The sequence below is a fragment of the Pyxicephalus adspersus genome, chromosome 1, assembly GCF_032062135.1.
Source record: "Pyxicephalus adspersus chromosome 1, UCB_Pads_2.0, whole genome shotgun sequence".
In the NCBI taxonomy this organism is placed as follows: Eukaryota; Metazoa; Chordata; class Amphibia; order Anura; family Pyxicephalidae; genus Pyxicephalus; species Pyxicephalus adspersus.
The window spans coordinates 36,182,798-36,200,771 of record NC_092858.1 but is presented as its reverse complement, the minus strand read 5'-3'; the positions used below and the strand labels follow the sequence as shown (position 1 = coordinate 36,200,771).

The following is a 17,974-nucleotide window of genomic DNA, read 5'->3' as shown; positions in this document are numbered from 1 at the left end:
ACTAGCTCAATAGTTTAAAGTCTCATTTTTCAAGCAGAATGAAACTTAAGAAATGTTATCTGTAAACCATGATAATTCTGTCTTATTTAAGCGCAAATTTGCCAGCGTTGTCACCCAATACCTCGAGGAAGAGATGATGGCTACCACTAGACGCCTGGTGGAATACTTTGCTAATCAACACAACTGTTCACTAGAGATGGATTTTCAACTTTAACCAACATCTTTCAGTGCAAAAATATATTTTATTAGAAAGCTTTTTCTTTATCTTTTGTTGTCTTTTATTTTTTATATGTTAATAAACACAACTTTCTACCTCACTTTTTTTCCTGTTTTGTATGACTGCTATAGGACAATAGGCATCAGGATTACACAGATTTGACAATACACATGCAAGACTCATGTTGGATCTTTATCTTGAGGTACTGTACCTTGCTTCATTACAATGCCTTATTGAAGCCAACACATTTAAGTGAATTTTAGACAGTATCCATGTTGGTGCCTTAGTAAGATTTTGGTATTAACATTCTACCTAAAATATAATTATTTCTACTACTGTCTTCAACTACTGTCAGGTTAGAAAAGAAAGGAAAGCTTCTCCAACTTAAGCACAAACAGTTTAAGGTCAATTGCTCCCCACCTATCTCTGGTGTCATGATGAGTGAAAGTACAAGTTCTCCAATGAGGTCAAGGACAAAATGGATTTGACTTCCACATTACTGCTTTTCCTGCTAATGACATACTGTGGCATTAAAGGGGTTAAAACGAGCTGCAAGAGCTTGTACATGGCATGATGCAAATTTCCTAATGGCTGATGGTTACACTGCAACAAGTAAAAATTGTGCAAAGTAACAATTACATATTAAGCTTACAAGGAGGGTTAGCATGAGAACTGGGGTTACAGTAAGGGTAAAAAACATTTGTAAGAATAACAATCCTTCATGGGAACCAAGTGGGTTTTGTACTTTTAAATAAACACATAATGAGTTTGGGTACATCGACCAGTCTAAAATAAGAGGTTACTGGCTACCCATGGCATAAACAACTGGGTGCACTAAATTTGCCGTGTTTTGCCACACCCCCTTTTTTACCACCCGCCTACAGCTTCCTACCACCCGGCTGAAAAAAATTTCTGGGGAGAACACTGCTTTTACATGTGGAATCAGCCAAATATTTCCAAGTGTATGATGTATTACTGTATTATGCCACTAGAGGTCCCCCTAACGCTTATCAAGCCATACAAAAGTAAATGCTTGGTGCTTGGAAAGTGATAACTGTTCGCTATGTTAGGTGCAGCCATTTATATAGTGTTTTTTTTTTTTTTTTTTTTTTGAGAAATAAATTCTTATTGATCTATAAATGTCAGTTACAAGTACAGATTGTTATGGCAAACAAATGCAGTATTGCCAAATGGTGGCCATTCACAGCTTATTCCATCCGTCATTCTGGTATCTAATAAAATCTAGAAATTTATAAGTTTTACAGCCTTTTTCACCATTTTAGACCGGTTTTGCAGGGATCAATGTAACATGAAAGTGATCAGCTCAAAATCCAAACCTTGATCATGTGCTTTATTAAATAATTGATCAATTCTGAATTTAAAAACTTTGAATGGCATAATATACTTTTGATGCTTTCTATATCTGCATGAGAAAAGTTGGAGTGGGCTTTAATATGATGAGGGAGATGTATAGTGCCATCAAGGTATCTGCTCATGGCCTTGAACAAAGAACACCATCGTAGCTTCTACTGCTGGTTGACAGATTGTGCAGACATTCTGAACTTTTACTGGCTTATCTGCATTCACAATAGGGATCACTGTGTCTAATTTACTAAAGAAGTGCAGGGGTATTTCACACCCTTTGTCATTCTCCTCAAAGGGTTCAACATGCTCAACGCAAACCGTATATTAATAGACAGGCACATGCAGGAAGTAGCAGGGCTTGCAGCTTTGTCTAAGAAGCACCCTCAGCACACAGAATTATGAGTGGTGACATCACAGATAAATCCTGCTCAACTGAGATGGTCATTTATATAGAGGCTGCTATACCTTTCTACTGTACCTACCAAAGAGAGTTGCCCGATGAGGGAAATGTTGCTCTGCAAGAGGATTATGACAGTGGGTTGTGGCCTGCCAAAGGCCCAGAACTGACAGTGGTGTTGCTTGCTTGAGCCAAACTTACCGGTACATGTATTATGTACATTGTTAACAGAAGTGTGTTGGGGATACAGAGGTGATGTAAGACCTCTGTTCATTTTGCAAAGTGAATTTTCATTCTGGGCCGGCTGGGCTCCATTGTGGTCTGCCCTCGCTGGCTAGATTCAGCTTAGCTGGCAGAGTTTGATATGTGAGAATAGTATACATATACACGGTCAGATGCCACACAATGATTTATCGTTTTACAGACATTACGTGGTGTAAAACACCACTATAAATCACTGAACTGTCCGCACATTTGTTCCACCACTGTAACCCTCCTGCACATCCATTCAATTCACTGTACCCCCCTCCTGCACAGGTTTCTCCACTGTACCCCTTATGCGAGATGTGCATGAGGGATACAGTGGGAAACCTGTGCAGAAGCGGGGTACAGTCAGTTGAATGGATTTACAAGAGGCTTATAGTGGTGGAACAAATGTGCAGACAGTACAATGATAGAGGTGTTTTACAGCACGTACTGTCTGTGTAAAATGATACATTATTGTGTGGCATCTGACCGTGTATATGTATACTATTCTCACATATCAACCTCTGCCAGCTAAGCTGAATCCAGCCAGCGAGGGCAGACCACAATGGAGCCCAGCCGGCCTAGAATGAAAATTTACTTTGCAAAAGGATCATGCTTTACATCAGCTACAATAAGTCATAGATCATGACTTGAGAAATTAAAGTCCAGTGTTCTCCCTGCTCCCTTTTAACCAGGTGCACCACCCGACACTTTTTAGCAACCTCCAGACTGTTTTTAGGTGGTTACCGAATAACTGGGTCACAATACAGGGTCTGCCACCCGCCTAAAATTTCTTCCCACTTTGCTTAAAAAAAAAATCTCGGTTGGGCACTGAAGTCTGCTAGTTAAAGTTGCTTTTAATGGCCATGTATTATATATTCCTAACAGGTAGTAATAAGCTTTACAACAAGCCGTCTTTGACCTCTGTAGCTGTATGCATTGTGGAGCTAATTATCCTAATAGGTTTCATTCCATAAGCAATATAGTTGTCTTCATAGTAAGGTAACTATTTCACTGCAATACTTTTCTTTTCTCCAGCATTGTGACCCACATACACTCCTTTCCTCATTCTGGTGGTTCACTTCTAGGGTAAATCACACTTTCTAACCCACCCCTGAAGACTGCAGGTCATCATGGACATATCCCTGGGGGTGTATCATCGCACCAGCCTGGGCTCGCATTACTGCTGCCCAAATCATAACAAGCACTCATGTTCTGTGTAGCAGTAGGGGCCACTTACCACCAAGGTAAAAATGATGAAGAAGGACCCAGCTGATCATGTAACCTGCTGTAATACCACTTAGTTTATGAACACTTCATGTATATATTGTATGGAGTGAGGGAAGGATGGTAAAACCTGGATTCGGATTAACTTTTTAACCACATACTGTTGTTTTAATATTATTATTATTAGCGCCAACATGATACACAGCGCTGTACTTTAAACAGTGGTTGCAAATGACAGACAGATACAGATAGTGACAAGGGAGGAGGAGAGAACCCTGCCCTGAAAAGCTTACAATCTAGGAGTGGAAAAGTCTAAAAGAGGCATTAGTAAGTGTCTCAGTCTCAAGAAAGTGTAAAAGGTACCTTCTTGTACAGACATCACCTTAAAAACAACTACAGTTCCTCTTTAGGTTAAACATTTTATGTGGAGAAGATCCTATACTTTGAATGTCACAGTGATTTGTGGTGTATGTACCTAGATTCAGACACCAGCACCCCATCTGCATGGCCTTATCTGCAATGGATTTACATGTCTCTAGTGCAGTGTTTCTCAACCAGGGTTCCTGTAGAGGTTGCTGGGGGTTCGTTTAACTGACACCAATGATTTTTATAAATATTTGTAAGGGTGACAATCTTCCCACTGGTCAGCAATATAGAAGACATTCTTCTAACTGACCAACAACCTAATGTACTGTGAGCTGTGGATAGAGTAATTATAGCAGGGGTTCCCTGATGGACCTGAAAGTTATTTCAAGGGTTCCACCATGGTAAAATTGTGGAGAAATACTTATTTAGTGTAAGAACTAGAACTTGTCTTGACAACACTTTCAGGAGTTATAACGCCTGCTGGAGGCACTGTGGTCACTGGTTTTAAGAAGTGTAGTTCCAGTGTGCACCAGTGGGTGTCTCCCTATATGTTCCAAGTGGTGAAGTCACCACTTGATGTTGGTGCAGAGGGGTATTTAGAGCCACCCCAAGATTCATTTAGCGTCTCAGTATTTTACCTATAAGCCTGCATCTGCTACCTGTTCTGGCCCCCATTCCTGACCTCTCCTGCTCCCAGTTCTTGTCTATTTTCACCTGATCCATTCCTACCTACCTATTTCCTGTTTAGCATTTGAATATAGTTTATTTAATTGATATTTTAGGATACATCCTATTGCAGAACTAGTTCTATGATGGCAAAACAATTGAGAATTAATCATTATACCAACCAAATATAGTGATCACAAAGCTGAACCATCTTTTTGCCTTGCACGAAGAGACGTATTTTGATAAAGGTAATAGGCAGGAAGTTAAAATGATGCACAAAACTGCAAAATTTGTAAAAATAAATTTAAAAATGTTTTTTTTTCATATTATGTTTTAAATAGTGAAACATTTGAATGGATTACTACTATGATTACTAAATAAAAGCTTTATAAAAATATCTTATGGAGAACTGATTCTTACAAACAATTGTATTCTCGTTCATCTGAAATTAATTTAAACAATGTAACTAACGCTATGTTACAAGTGTTTTACCCCAACCCAGGTATCACATCTTCCCCCCTATTCTCACTAATCCACCTGATTCTACCTCCCCACCCTATCTTGTTGTTTCCCCCTGACTCAAATTGTTAGGTTTTTGTTGTGAAATGCTATACTTATTCTATATATATATATACATATATTTATATATATTTATATGTTTGTTATTTGTATGTTATTAAAATGAAAACCTCAATTAAACAAAAGCTTAAAAAAAAAAAAAAAACTTTTGGGGGTTGTTCAGAGTAGTGATAAAAACAAAACAGGGTTTACTACTCCCAGGTGCCTACTGGCATCCGCTAGGTGTCTAGGAGCGGTAACAGGTGGTAAACACTGAACTTCTGCAAGCGCTTCTGAGGTCAATTGCTTGTGGTAGCAAACCCAGCAAAATGGTGCATTTTTATTTTTCATTTCACGCCGAGGACCTCAAACCATAAAAATCGTAAAAACATTTGCAAAAACTGTAAAAAGTGCTGCTCTCGTATGAACAAGCCCTTATTGTCAGGTTAACTGATACATTCTGATGCTAATAAATATGGAATGATCATCTCGGCCCATGGTCACCAAATGGTTAAAGAACATGAAAAGTATATATTCTTTAAAAATGTTTGAAAATTTACAAAATGATCTTTATAAATACTGTAAAAAGGTAATCACTTTATGATATGATCTCTACTTTAATATGAAAGGTATTAGTATTAAAAATCGTTATTAGAAGGATTAGCAGGAGCGTGGACAGTCATTAAAGGGTGTGGAAATGTTATATAAAAATCAAATCAACTTCTGGCATTTGAGCTTGAAGTTTTCACTGCCCTGAACCTAGCCCCCAGTCACCTGTGTCTCTTCTCTGACAGATGGCGGTAAGCCTACCCCCCTTCTCAAACTGTTGCAGTCAGGCCATCTGTTCTGTGTCCCGTTAGGCCTGCCGGGCTATGTCAGTGCAAGAAGAGGAGGGGAAACAGGCAAAAGGTATAGAAATGAATGCTTTGCCCATTTTGCCATCTATTTGTGCCTTTCTTATCTTTTTACGAAGACCTCATGAAAGATTTGTCGTTGCAGCCCAAAATGAACACTCGGTGTGAAATGTAAGCAAAATTGATGTACGTGGCCTAATTCAATAAATGGACACAGACACCAATCGTGACATACAAAGTGCAGTAACCTTGATGTGATTCTGTCGGCACCCTGGTGCTCATCTCAATGTAGCCAAATAATTTAATAAAAAAACTGAACATAGCTATAGTCAGAATATAGTTTTAAAAGTCTTGCATTATTAAAATATCAAACTGCTGACCTGGAATTATTGGGAAGAAATACTTGTGCAGCAAAGAACACCTAATGTATTAAATCTATATATTTATTTTAATGTGGAGAAAGAAAAGAAACATCTGCTGTATACAAAAAATATAAAGTTTGTCGCCAGATCTGTGTGGCTTGAATGTTTGCAACTGACTGCCTGCACATAACATGCGACCACTTACATGAAGGTGGTCAACATCCCGGCAGACGACTGCTGTGATAAAATTCTGTTTGCCATATACAGTACAAATCTAAGACCAGGTTCGGACCTGTGGAGGGAGCAAGCGACCTGCCGTGGCTTTTGGCGTTAGGCAGCAGAGCGCTGGTTCTTGAAGTACTACTAGATTGTAAGCTCTTCGGGGCAGGGTCCTCTCCTCCTGTGTCACAGTCTATATTCGTCTGTCTTTTGCAGCCCCTATTTAATGTACAGTGCTGCGTAATATGTTGATGCTATAAAACTACTGTTTATTATTATTATTATTATTATTATCATTATTAATATTAATAATAATAATATTAATAATTAGTGTTTGCAGAGTTGGCAGCAAGCAACACTTCGTGGTATTGAACTGCTCACTGCTGTTCCCATTCATTATTTGCTGCTGCAAGTAGAAACTACATGTAGCGTCTCTAAAAGACAGCAGTTCACTGGCACAAGGAAGCAGTAAACTCACTGCAACCCCTCTGCCAGTCTGAAAGTCTTATTGTTTTCAGGCATTCATAGAAGGCTAACAGATCTGTTCTGAAAACAAAAGCAAGAGTATAGGTAATCATAAAGCACAACCAATGCACAGCACTACAAAGCAAACAAATCTCGTACCAAGTTTGGTTTCACTCATATTACACTAAATTTCCAAAGCTTTCAGCCATGTAACTGTAATTACTGGATTTTCCTTTTTTTTTAGTTGGATAGTTATTCTGGTGTGTTACCAAAGAAAGGTAGAAAAATGTGCCCCATGACCCCATCAGTGTTGAGAGATTTAGATGACAGGTAATAGGATTTGCCAGAACAACAGGTGAGTCTGGGAATAAGCCCAGAATATATAAAAAAATGACCCCTCCAAAAATTAGGGGTACCATGTCCCAGGTATAAATACCAAAAAGAAAATAGGAGATATATAATCAACAAATATTCATAAAATCAATGTTTTGTAGATGTGTGTATTTTAACAAAAATTGAGAGACACTTTTTTTAGAATTCTATATTTAAAGCAGAACTTTCTTAAAAAAAAAAAAAAGTTTGATTTACCATAACTTTTTAAAAGCCCTTGACCCAGGAACACACCCAGCCCAGTGAAGCCTGCACTTGCTTCCCTCTACTTTCCGGACTCGCTATTCCATCCAACATCTTTCTTCTGGATTTTCCTGATGTCTACTGATCTTGCACTGTGCAGGCGTGTCTCCCTTGATGATCAATTTCATTTGATTACAAAACGTTTAATAATAGTTAAAGCCAATGTTATTAATGTCTGATTATCCCAATATAGGATTGGCACAGTCAGATCCATGGTTTAAAAAGTTTAAAATCCGATCAAACTTTCTACTGTGGATAAGCAGCAAATAGTTGGTGAGTTGGTGGTTAGTCTTTGATGTGCACGTGGAACATATTGTTGCTGTCCAGGGTGCTGAGAATTGAGTTCATGCCTGTAGAAATGATGCCATAAATAACCTCTGTAAAATCAGCAAATTCCAGGTTACCTTTTAAAGATGCTCCTAAGTACCTTTTACAGGACTGTACAACTAAAGTCATAATGTACAACAGTATAAACATTTCATTGGTAAAAGTCACTCTCTTAGTTTCAGTCAAATGACTTTGCCTGGGCTTGGAAAAAGCATTTTTGGAGAAAGATGTCATTGGTCTGCTGCAGGCAGGGGAAGCATTTCAACCAGTGAATGTTGTAACTTTACAGCAGCTTAGATGATAGGCAACAGCAGAAGGCTGTGTAAGACATGATATCCAGGACTACTGGGTACTCATATTAAAAAACTTAGAAACCACAAAGTGTAACAGCTCAGTAAGGGTGAAGAGGCTGGTCGCTGTGCACCAACAGTACTAAACTGAAGGCTTTTCTTTTAAATTAATTTACCATTCACCCTTTGCATTACTTGCTGTCACTCTTCCTTGCTTCTATTTGGCAATCACAGTTGCTTAATTGGAATCATCAATGGGGGAGATTACAGCAGAATTGAACAATGCTGGAAATACATAAAGCTGCATAAGCATCACATCAGAATCAGCATGGGATCACTGATCAATGAGCCATATGGAAGGGGTAGTGACCACTGTCTACTAATGGTACAGGGGGCACTGACCACCATGGCTTTATATAACGTTCCTATCAATATTCCTTTAGACAACAAAGCACCGAGATGCCCATTTATTTAGCTATATGATACATTGGTCATTATTGCTTTAAAGGGCACTTCCCACCAAGTTTTAAGGTGCACTGACCACAATTTATAGGGGAAATTTACTGTGCTCCAGGGGGTACTGACCACCGAATACTGCAGAGGTCACCTACCACTTATGCTGCAAGGAACACCTAAAAATAAAGCTACAGAGGGCACTGACCACTAAACATGAATGTAGGCGGCATCTTATTTCCAAAATTCATATAGGTATTGAGTATACCATCATTTCGCTCTTCACTGGCCAGTGTTAAACTGGGCACTTACTATGCTCTGCCTTATATAGCTGCATTTTGGAGGGGAAATCAGTAACTCAGCAAGTCTGAAATGATCAAAATCTAGGCATATACCATTGTCAGAAAGAAATCAGTAATAACAAACTTCAAAACCCACTTAATTTAAAATGTAAAAACCTAAATGCTATGTACACACCATCCACCACAATGCAGTTTTCATGCTTCATATTTGCATCTGTGATATTTGTTTTCCGGATACATTTTGAAATGTGTCTGATCAGTCTCTGGGTAAATAAATGGGTACACATAACCCATTTCTTCCTGAAGTTTATGGGGCACTTTTTACAAAATAAGCAGATGCTTTATATACAGCAAATCCATCAACAAACATAGCATACAGCAGCTGCGTAGAAGTGCAAAGCATGCCTGTGTCCTAATTTAGGAAATTATATATCCAAATAAATATGTGAGCATATGAGTACAATTAATTATTTGATTTGGGGGTTATGGATAAAGACATCAGATAAAAATTACAGCTGGGGAAACGAGACGCTTGCAATTATAAATATATAACACACACTGTGGACCTTGCCTACAGATGATATAATAATGAATTTGATGAAGCAAGGCTTTGCTACAACAGTTTCCTCCACTAGAGACTTGCCAATGCCTGTGCAGCAGATACATTTACATTAATGGCAGGCATGCAAAGGTGCCTACATGGAATAGAGAAACGTGTGTGTGCTACAATGATGGGGAGAGAGGAGGGGTCAGGTGGAAGCAAGCTGATTCTCTGCCATCTGTCTAGTTCTCTATAACTCAGTGGAGAACTCCAGACCTATGGCTGTGTGCACATGGGGAGAGATTTAGACCTCCCAGGACATGTCCCAATGTAGACCACACCTGAGCACTGCTGTGCACCCTCCAGAGAACAAAAATGGGGGCTATGTAGTCTGCCCTCTGCTCCATTATGGGATGTGAGCCATCGCAGCAGCTGAGAGTTAATCTATATCTGGTGAACTTTCAGAGGTCCGTGGTACTTGGTCGGAGTATATTAAACTAACAGAAACATATAACTTTGCAGGTATAATGACACAAATCCATGACTTAGTAGACATAGTACTGTATACATATGTAATAGATTCTTTTTGAAGATCCACATGTGACTTTACATGCTAAAAATTCATTCCTAGGCAATTCTTGGAGGGTCAGATAGGTGTCAGAACATACACTGGGATTTAATCAAGTGAAATTCTAGGGTATATGAACAGCTTGAAAAAATAAATAAATAACATACTTAAAAAACTGTGCAAAAGTTTAAGCCATGTGTAAAACAATTATGTGAAACAGGAAGGCTTTTACAAATAGAAGTGTTTATTTTTAATAATTACCCATGCAAAGTGGATAAGCAGAAGAGGAATCTAAATCAAATCAATATTTTCAAATCAGAATCATTTCTTCTGGGTACACAATTTTTGAAAAAACTCAGCAGGTAGGTTGTTCCAAACATCTTGGAGAGCTAACTAACTAACTAATCTGACTTCAGGACAGGGGTGTAGTCATAAAAAAAGAGGGGAGCATGGTACTATCCATGTAAACGTTCCCGCCCCACAACACCCCTGCCTATGTGCCATTCAAAGGGGAAGAAACTTTCCCAAGAGTGACGTCATGATACCAGAATCCACCCACTGCTCTGAGCCTGCAAATCCATACAGGAGACTTGGTCCGCAGCTCTGGCTGGTGCTCCTTCCCCCCCAGCGGGGTCCTTCTCTTGACCCCACGGGAGGGAGCCGGTACTGGCCAGAGCCATGGACCACCAACAAATTATTTGCAAAATAAGACTGCCATTCCAGAAAAAAGTGAGGGCACGGCGTTTCCACCCGTGCCTGCCCTACTACACCCCTGGTTCAGGACTGTGCAGTCCATACCATCACTTCCAGGACTCCTTGTTCTTTACGCTGTAGATCGTTCTTATTGCTGTTTGTTTCGAGCCATTGTTCTGCTGCAAAATAACTTGGGCCCAATCAGATGCCTCCCTGATGGTATTGCATGATGTATAATTTTCTGCTTGTATTTTTCAGCATTGTTAATTCTAACAAGATCTAAATTCCATTTGCAGAAATGCAGCCACAAACTTGCAAGAAACCATCATGCTTCAGCCTGCAGACATTATTATATTGTTCTTTAGGGCTTTGGTGAACAAACTGCTTTCTGCTACCACCAAATATTTTAAAATTTGTCTCATCAGTTTAGGGTACCTGTTGCCATTTTTCTGCTTCTCATCTCTTATGTTTTGCCCATAGTTGAGTTGCTTGGCTTTGTTTGCACGTTGGAGGCACTGTGGCCACAATTATTCCATAATAGACTGCTCCAGACAGTAGATGGGTGTACCTGGACCTCACAGGTCTTTGTCAGTTTTCAGCTGAGGGCTCTTCTGACCATCTTTTGATTTAGAAAGGAAGTTAGCATGATATGCCTTTCATCATCTTCACCAAGTTTCCCTGGGTGACCACTGAGTCTGTGGTCATATCTTGATACCCCAGTCTGCTTTGAAGTTTTTGCCTGGCAGAGACCTTGCTAATGGTATATAACCTTGTGTTCTGTCACTGTGCTCACTCTTGCCATGGTGTATGAAATGTGACATGAATTTGTGTTCCACAACCCCACCCTGGGGACAGAGTTCGGCTGTTCCTCACCCAGTGTTAAGCCTCTTACACAGGTGTTTTTTTTGTTTTAAATAATGATTGTGTTGCAACCTACATATTAAAATGATGATCATTAACACTTGTTTGGTATAATTGGTTAGTCATACACCTGACTATAATCCCTGACTTTGTGAAAGTGTACCAATAAGACATTAATGCTGGTTTGAAGGATAGTCACACAAATATTGATTTGATTTGGATTTTTCTTTTATTACCTCACTTTGCATTTAATAAATTGATAAGAATAAACAATTAGAATTTATGTTTGTGAAAGCATTCTTAACATGCTTACTGTACCGTATTTTCGATATAAGAGTGGGAGGCTTTTGCGTTTTAGGCCATTTTTTTGTTTGCATTAAAATAAACTTTCAAAAGTAATAAAAATATGTAAATCAGCAAACCTTGGGAACATAACAGTACCGGTATAAGAAGCGAGCTGCGTGGACCAAATTTGTGTAAATTCACCCCTCTCTAAAGTTGACATTGCTGCACAGAAGGGTGCAGAGCCTCCCTGTACTTTGTTGTGTAAGAAGCTGGTGGGAACCTTGTCTTCTTTAGCCATTCAGTGTGATGGTTCTTTAATTAGTGCCCGCAGGCTGGGTTGAGTGTTATTCCCAGTGGGGAGGATTGAAGAGAGTGTGACTTGGGAACTGAGCTTTCATCTACAGAGTGCAACTGAAACACCCCCTCCTCTTCTCACCCCAATATGTATACACAAATACACACACATTTCTTCCAACTGCTGTGCAAGACACACCTGCAAGGTGCCAGTCTGATATTGGCACACAGAATGTGTGAATTCACTCTCTTATTTTCATGCAATGAGCTAGGAAACATATTGATTTACAGGTAATATTGGCAAAACATAAATTTAAGAGATCCTGGCTCATAAAGTTCCTAATTTAAAGGACATATTCCTATAAAATTGCAGTTGATTCTTTGTGTGTAATAAAACTTACCCATTCCTCTTTTGTAATTTGATAACTTTGCCCTATAATGCCTTAATTTAATATTAATTTGTTATAAAATGTAGTGTGTTATTTATTAAAGGCACAATGATGTTGTTTTATAATACATAAACACAAACCTACAGTTGACCACAAGCCTGAAATGGTCCATAAATGGCATTGTCTGTGGATAGAGGTTAATTATACTGAAATCTAGAAAAGTTTAAGCTGAATGATTAAGACCCAAAAGGAATGAAACACGTCGGGGGGGAGGCATGGATAGAATTTCTCCATCACTTTTCACAGAATAAAATCTTTTTTCTATGCAAGTAATCAGAGGTGTCTGGCTTCACTGCTTTTAATGTAAATAGTTTGAGAAAGTATGTAGTATATAGAAAGCATGTACATATATGGGATATGTAACTACATACAAGTGAAATACTACTACAAGTGAAATACATATAGGAAAACAGTTTGTATGTGTATCTATTCAATCCTGAGGTTTGGGCTAGTGACTTGACTTCTGTTTCAGTTCAGCAATAAAACTCAGTACTGTTCTTAGTTTATTACAGGCCATGGGGAGCAGCAGCAGGTCACCCTCCGCTCACTTTTCTTTTCTCCTGCCAGCATGATCCATGTCAGCACATCCAGAACACCAGAATGGACTTAAGTGTCTGAATTCTACAGTTAATTCTACAGTTAATTATTTTTCAACCATAACCATGGGAGCGCTGTAACCATGTTTTATTTTTTGGTAAATGTATATAAAAGTAGAAGCAGGGGCAGAACAGGCTACTCTGTTATACTGTGTTAACACTTGCAGGAGTAAGATTCCTAACTATGTTTATTGTATCAAAAACTTTTTCTGTGCAATAGGATACCATCCTTTTTCCTTACCCAAAAATACCATATCATATTTGTTGAAGAATACAATTGCTAATGTGAGTAAGGTGTCCCCTTTCTTTTAATATTGATGTTAGCCTTCTGAAACTTTGGTGCCCATTCTATAACCCGTATGCAGGTCTTTGTCACCTATTTTCAAGCCTTGGGGTACTTGTATGTAATAGTTTCTTTGGCCTTATCTGGGTGCTCCAGCTGGTGAAGTGAAAAAAAAGAAAGTGAAGTTGTCACTTTTTTGCCCTATTGTTGCTGCTGATATTTAAAAGTCTACAGCCACTACCTGTGCACATTTCTGTTTACTCCAGTGATAGCCACATGACATTTATTAGGGTGGGCAATGCATGTGTAATGAAGGAGGTATGAAATGGCCACTTATATTCTTGATTGTACACATTGACAACCAGAGCTAGTAAATGCTTTACCAAAAACATATGATGATAAAGAGATGTTTAAATATAAAATTACTTTTATCTTCAATTGTTTTTTACTAAAGGCAGTTTTTTTTTTAAGAAAAAGGGGAACTTAAAGCAACAGGGACTGACAGACTGAAAAAGCATAACAAACAAGCAAGAACATTGTGTTCTAAGAGTATCATATAAAGGAAACATATTATTATATTAGGCAACATCAACCAAGAGAGTCTGCAGGGCAATACCAACATAAAATATAATAAAAATTGCTTTTAAAATGACACTGTAAATCTAAAATGAAATTTTAGTGATTGGGTTTTAAGTGTATAAGTGCATCCAATCAAAATTCACTCTACTAGAATCAAACCAGGACAACATTTATTTGGATTGGTTCTCTATCATTAAACTGAACAATAGGAACTCTATTAAAAAGTCTGCTTATATTTAATTGATCCATGTGCTCTGCATTTACTATTCTAGTTTTTTTTTCAGCAACTTAATTGAAACACATTAAGCTGAGAATCTACAGAAAAATAATAGAATACATTTCAGTTATTATGTTTACTTAAATTGGGCTTTGATGTAAGAGAGAAGCCAGAGATGGCTCCAAGGCTTCTAGCAATGGGGTAAGGCGTCATGGAATGGTGATGGGGGGTGGAAGATTATTAATTCAGCACTGAAAAAAAGATAATTTGAGAAAGTTGGAAGACATCCAGGATGAGATAGATTTCAGACAATTAGCAATTGTGGATTTAAGAGAGGGAGGAGATGTAAATTAAAAGGTGACAGTGAAGGAGTTGATTAAAGGACCAGTAACTAGTCATTTATACATCTATTTCTGAGATATAATGAACCCCAAACCCGAACCCTAAAATGATACCTAAGTTCTTAGGAACCCCCAAAACACCTAACAAATGAGTTATGCCTGATTGGAATTCTGTAAGTCTATAGAGAGGTGAGTATATTAACTCATTGTGAATTAGATTTTATTAGAGACTGCAGGCCTTTCACATGTAAAGTGAACCTCACACGGGGCACAGTAGCAGGTTCACTTGAAGCAGACCTTTCATCCTTTATTAAAATTATTTAGTTCAAACCACTCCCCTACGTCATCATTCAATACTGCCTAAAAAAAAGTTTACTAACACATCCATAATTCAACTTTCTTCAAACTTCAAACTATTGGTTCCATTTCTAAAGCCTGATCTCAATCTGCACATTAAAGTAAAATGAAAATGGTAGGTCCACTTTAACAGACCTACTCCAATTATCCCATGTCCTGCTTTTACTTACATTTGTCCATTTGTTCCCGCTAGTAGTGTAGTGAAGGGACTTACTCATGTCATGTGTGAGCAGAAGTATCGTCCAGATTGACCAGACCACTTTGGTGGAAAGGAGCATTAAAGTGAATCCATTGCTGAGCATGGTTCTTTCCAACACTCAGGAAATCCTTTGAATTACTTACATAATGACTAGTCGGTATAATATTGTTGCATTTGTTAAATGCAGAATACCAGCTCACACTTGTAAAAAAAAAAATCACAGAATGCTGGAGGAGCAACAGGAATTGAACACTTGGAAGAGTCAAATACCTGCAGTAGCTGGGGTCAGTAAAGCCTTGAAGACATGGACTACCAGAAAAGTATGTATAGAGGATTTTCTTTCACAGATTGGGAAATTTTTCTTTTACAAATTACTCTGTGCAGACTTTCTTTTTGCATATTTTTGTAGAGTTTTGTAATACATTTTCACTGTAATATATATTGTGGAATGCAACACCTAATTGCAAGCACAAAATGCAAGAGGCCATCTTTTTCTTATAGGCCAGCTGTAAAGACCTTAGAAAATTATTTTAGTTTTTTTGCTTTGCACATAATATGGCACATCCATCATTATTATTTTTTCTAGGTAGAAATTAGGAAATGTAGAAAAGGTGATGGTCTTAGTTTACATACATTTTGATGTATTTTTAGCATGCAAAATTCTTTGGAAAACTGAGAATTTTCATGAGAATATTTAAAATGGCAAAAAGCCCTAAGTCCGCTACATTCAATGTCTAAACTTATCCTACAGTGGTCATATACCTCTTCCTGTTTTTATCCTTCTGATGCAGAAAACCAAACATCTGTATATAGTATGTTAAAGAGCTCTAAGGTCATGCAAAGCACTATTTACAAGTGGACATAAAAGCCTGGCTGCAAATTAGAAAAATAAAATCCTGAGAAATCGCACTTTGGTTTTGAATGGGGTTTAAGAAAGTGGAACATCTATTACTATTTTAATAATGCCTCCTTTTTTACTTTCTGACCCTTATTTTTGTACTTTGTACAAGTTTAAAAAAAAAAACTATGAGGAACGATTGCACCTAAAATAATAATTGCTCCAGTTTCCAATTAGTTCCAGTCTTCTCCTAGGATCAATAAGGCTTTTCAATACCACATGCATTTGCTTCATTGAATGTGGATTAGGTCACAGTAGTGTTGAAGGCATAAATGATATTATAATTAACAAAACTAATAATTAGCCATCTCGCACGAGGTAGGAGGGGCAAGTGTTCATTTCTAAGAAGCCCCCCCCCCACCCCCCTGCGTTGGTTGCACCTCAGGTGTGGTATTAACCTTGTTATGTAGGTGGTGTGCAGTGGAGGGGTGATACTTTGAGTGGGGTGTGTGATGCTTCTCAGTCCCTCCCAGACTGTTCATGGAACAAAAGCTGACTGTCACTGTGGTTGGAGAGAGACAGATGGCGTGTTGAATGCTCAGGCTGGCACATCTATTTTCACAGGCTGAGGCTGTAGTTTTCCCAGGCCTTTTATGAAATCCATCCCCTGCCTTTTACTTATAATTATTACCTCTTTACAGGTCTTGCAATATGCACAGCATATCAAATTCTGCAAGGACAACTAAATCATATGCACTGCATAAACCACTATTCCTAATAAGAATTGTACATCATGATACTGTTAGAGTACACTTTTATAAAAGAACACCTATGTGGCTTGGCAGAGAGGAAAGGGGAATGGCTACCTTGGGTATATAAAACAATGATTTCAGGTTACTGAAGTTTGAATAGTGAAGTATCCTGATGTATTATTGAGGATTACAGTACTTTGCACATTGCCTCACATGCACTTTGTTGGACAACATTTATTTTATAGGTTAAGAAAAATATATGTGTAAATGTCAGTGACCCATAACAACTATTCAGATTTTTTTGAAATGTTTGAAACTAACTAGTCTGATTTGTTAGGTAGAAAAAATGCTCCATGTATTATTCTTTTTTGTTAAACTGTTTTTGTACAATCTGTGCCTTTTGAAGCCAATCATCTTGCATTCCCACCTTTTCTTGCCTTCTGATGCAGTCTGATAATCACCTAAAGTGAGGGAAAGAAGTACATGATCCCGTGCTGATTTTGTATGTTTGCCCCCTGACAAAGAAATGACCAGTCTATAATTGGAATGGTAGTTTTATTGTAGGTGTGAGAGACAAAATAACAACAAAAGAACCCTCAAAAACCCAATGCTCAAAAGTCAGATCTTGATGTGCATTGTAATAAGTGGAATAAGTATTTGATCCCTTCACAAAAGATGACTTGGTACTTGGTGGCAAACCCCTTGTTGGCAATCACAGAGGTCAGACGTTTCTTGTGATTGGCCACCAGGTTTGCACTCATCTCAGGAGGAATTTTGTCCCACTCCTCTTTGCAGATCCTCTCCAAGTCAGTAAGGTTTCAAGGCTGATGTTTGGAAACTCGAACCTTCAGCTCCCTCCACAGATTTTCTATGGGGATTAAGGTCTGGAGACTGTCTAGGCCACTCCAGGACCTTCATGTGCTTCTTCTTGAGCCATACCTTTTTGTTGCCTTGGCCGTGTGTTTTGAGTCATTGTCACGCTGGAATACCCATACATGACCCATTTTCAATGCCCTGGCTGAGGGAAGGAGGTGCATACCCAAGATTTGAAGGTATATGGTCCCATCCATTGTCCCTTCAATGCGGTGAAGGTGTCCTGTCCCCTTAGCAGAAAAACGCCCCCAAAGCATAATGTGTCCACCTCCATGTTTCTTGGGGTCAAAGGCAGCATTAT

The 17,974-nt window shown here is 38.4% G+C and overlaps 1 protein-coding gene across 1 annotated transcript in view; it reads left to right on the top strand.

Moving 5' to 3' along the window:
• Positions 1–311, top strand: part of LOC140321592 (baculoviral IAP repeat-containing protein 5.1-like) — a 2,404-nt gene extending 2,093 nt beyond the window's left edge. The window contains exon 3 of the mRNA XM_072398329.1: positions 92–311. Within this exon, the coding sequence (XP_072254430.1) occupies positions 92–214 (123 nt within the window). The 3' untranslated portion in view covers positions 215–311. The remainder of the gene's footprint in view (positions 1–91) is intronic.
• The last annotated feature ends 17,663 nt before the right edge of the window (positions 312–17,974 follow it).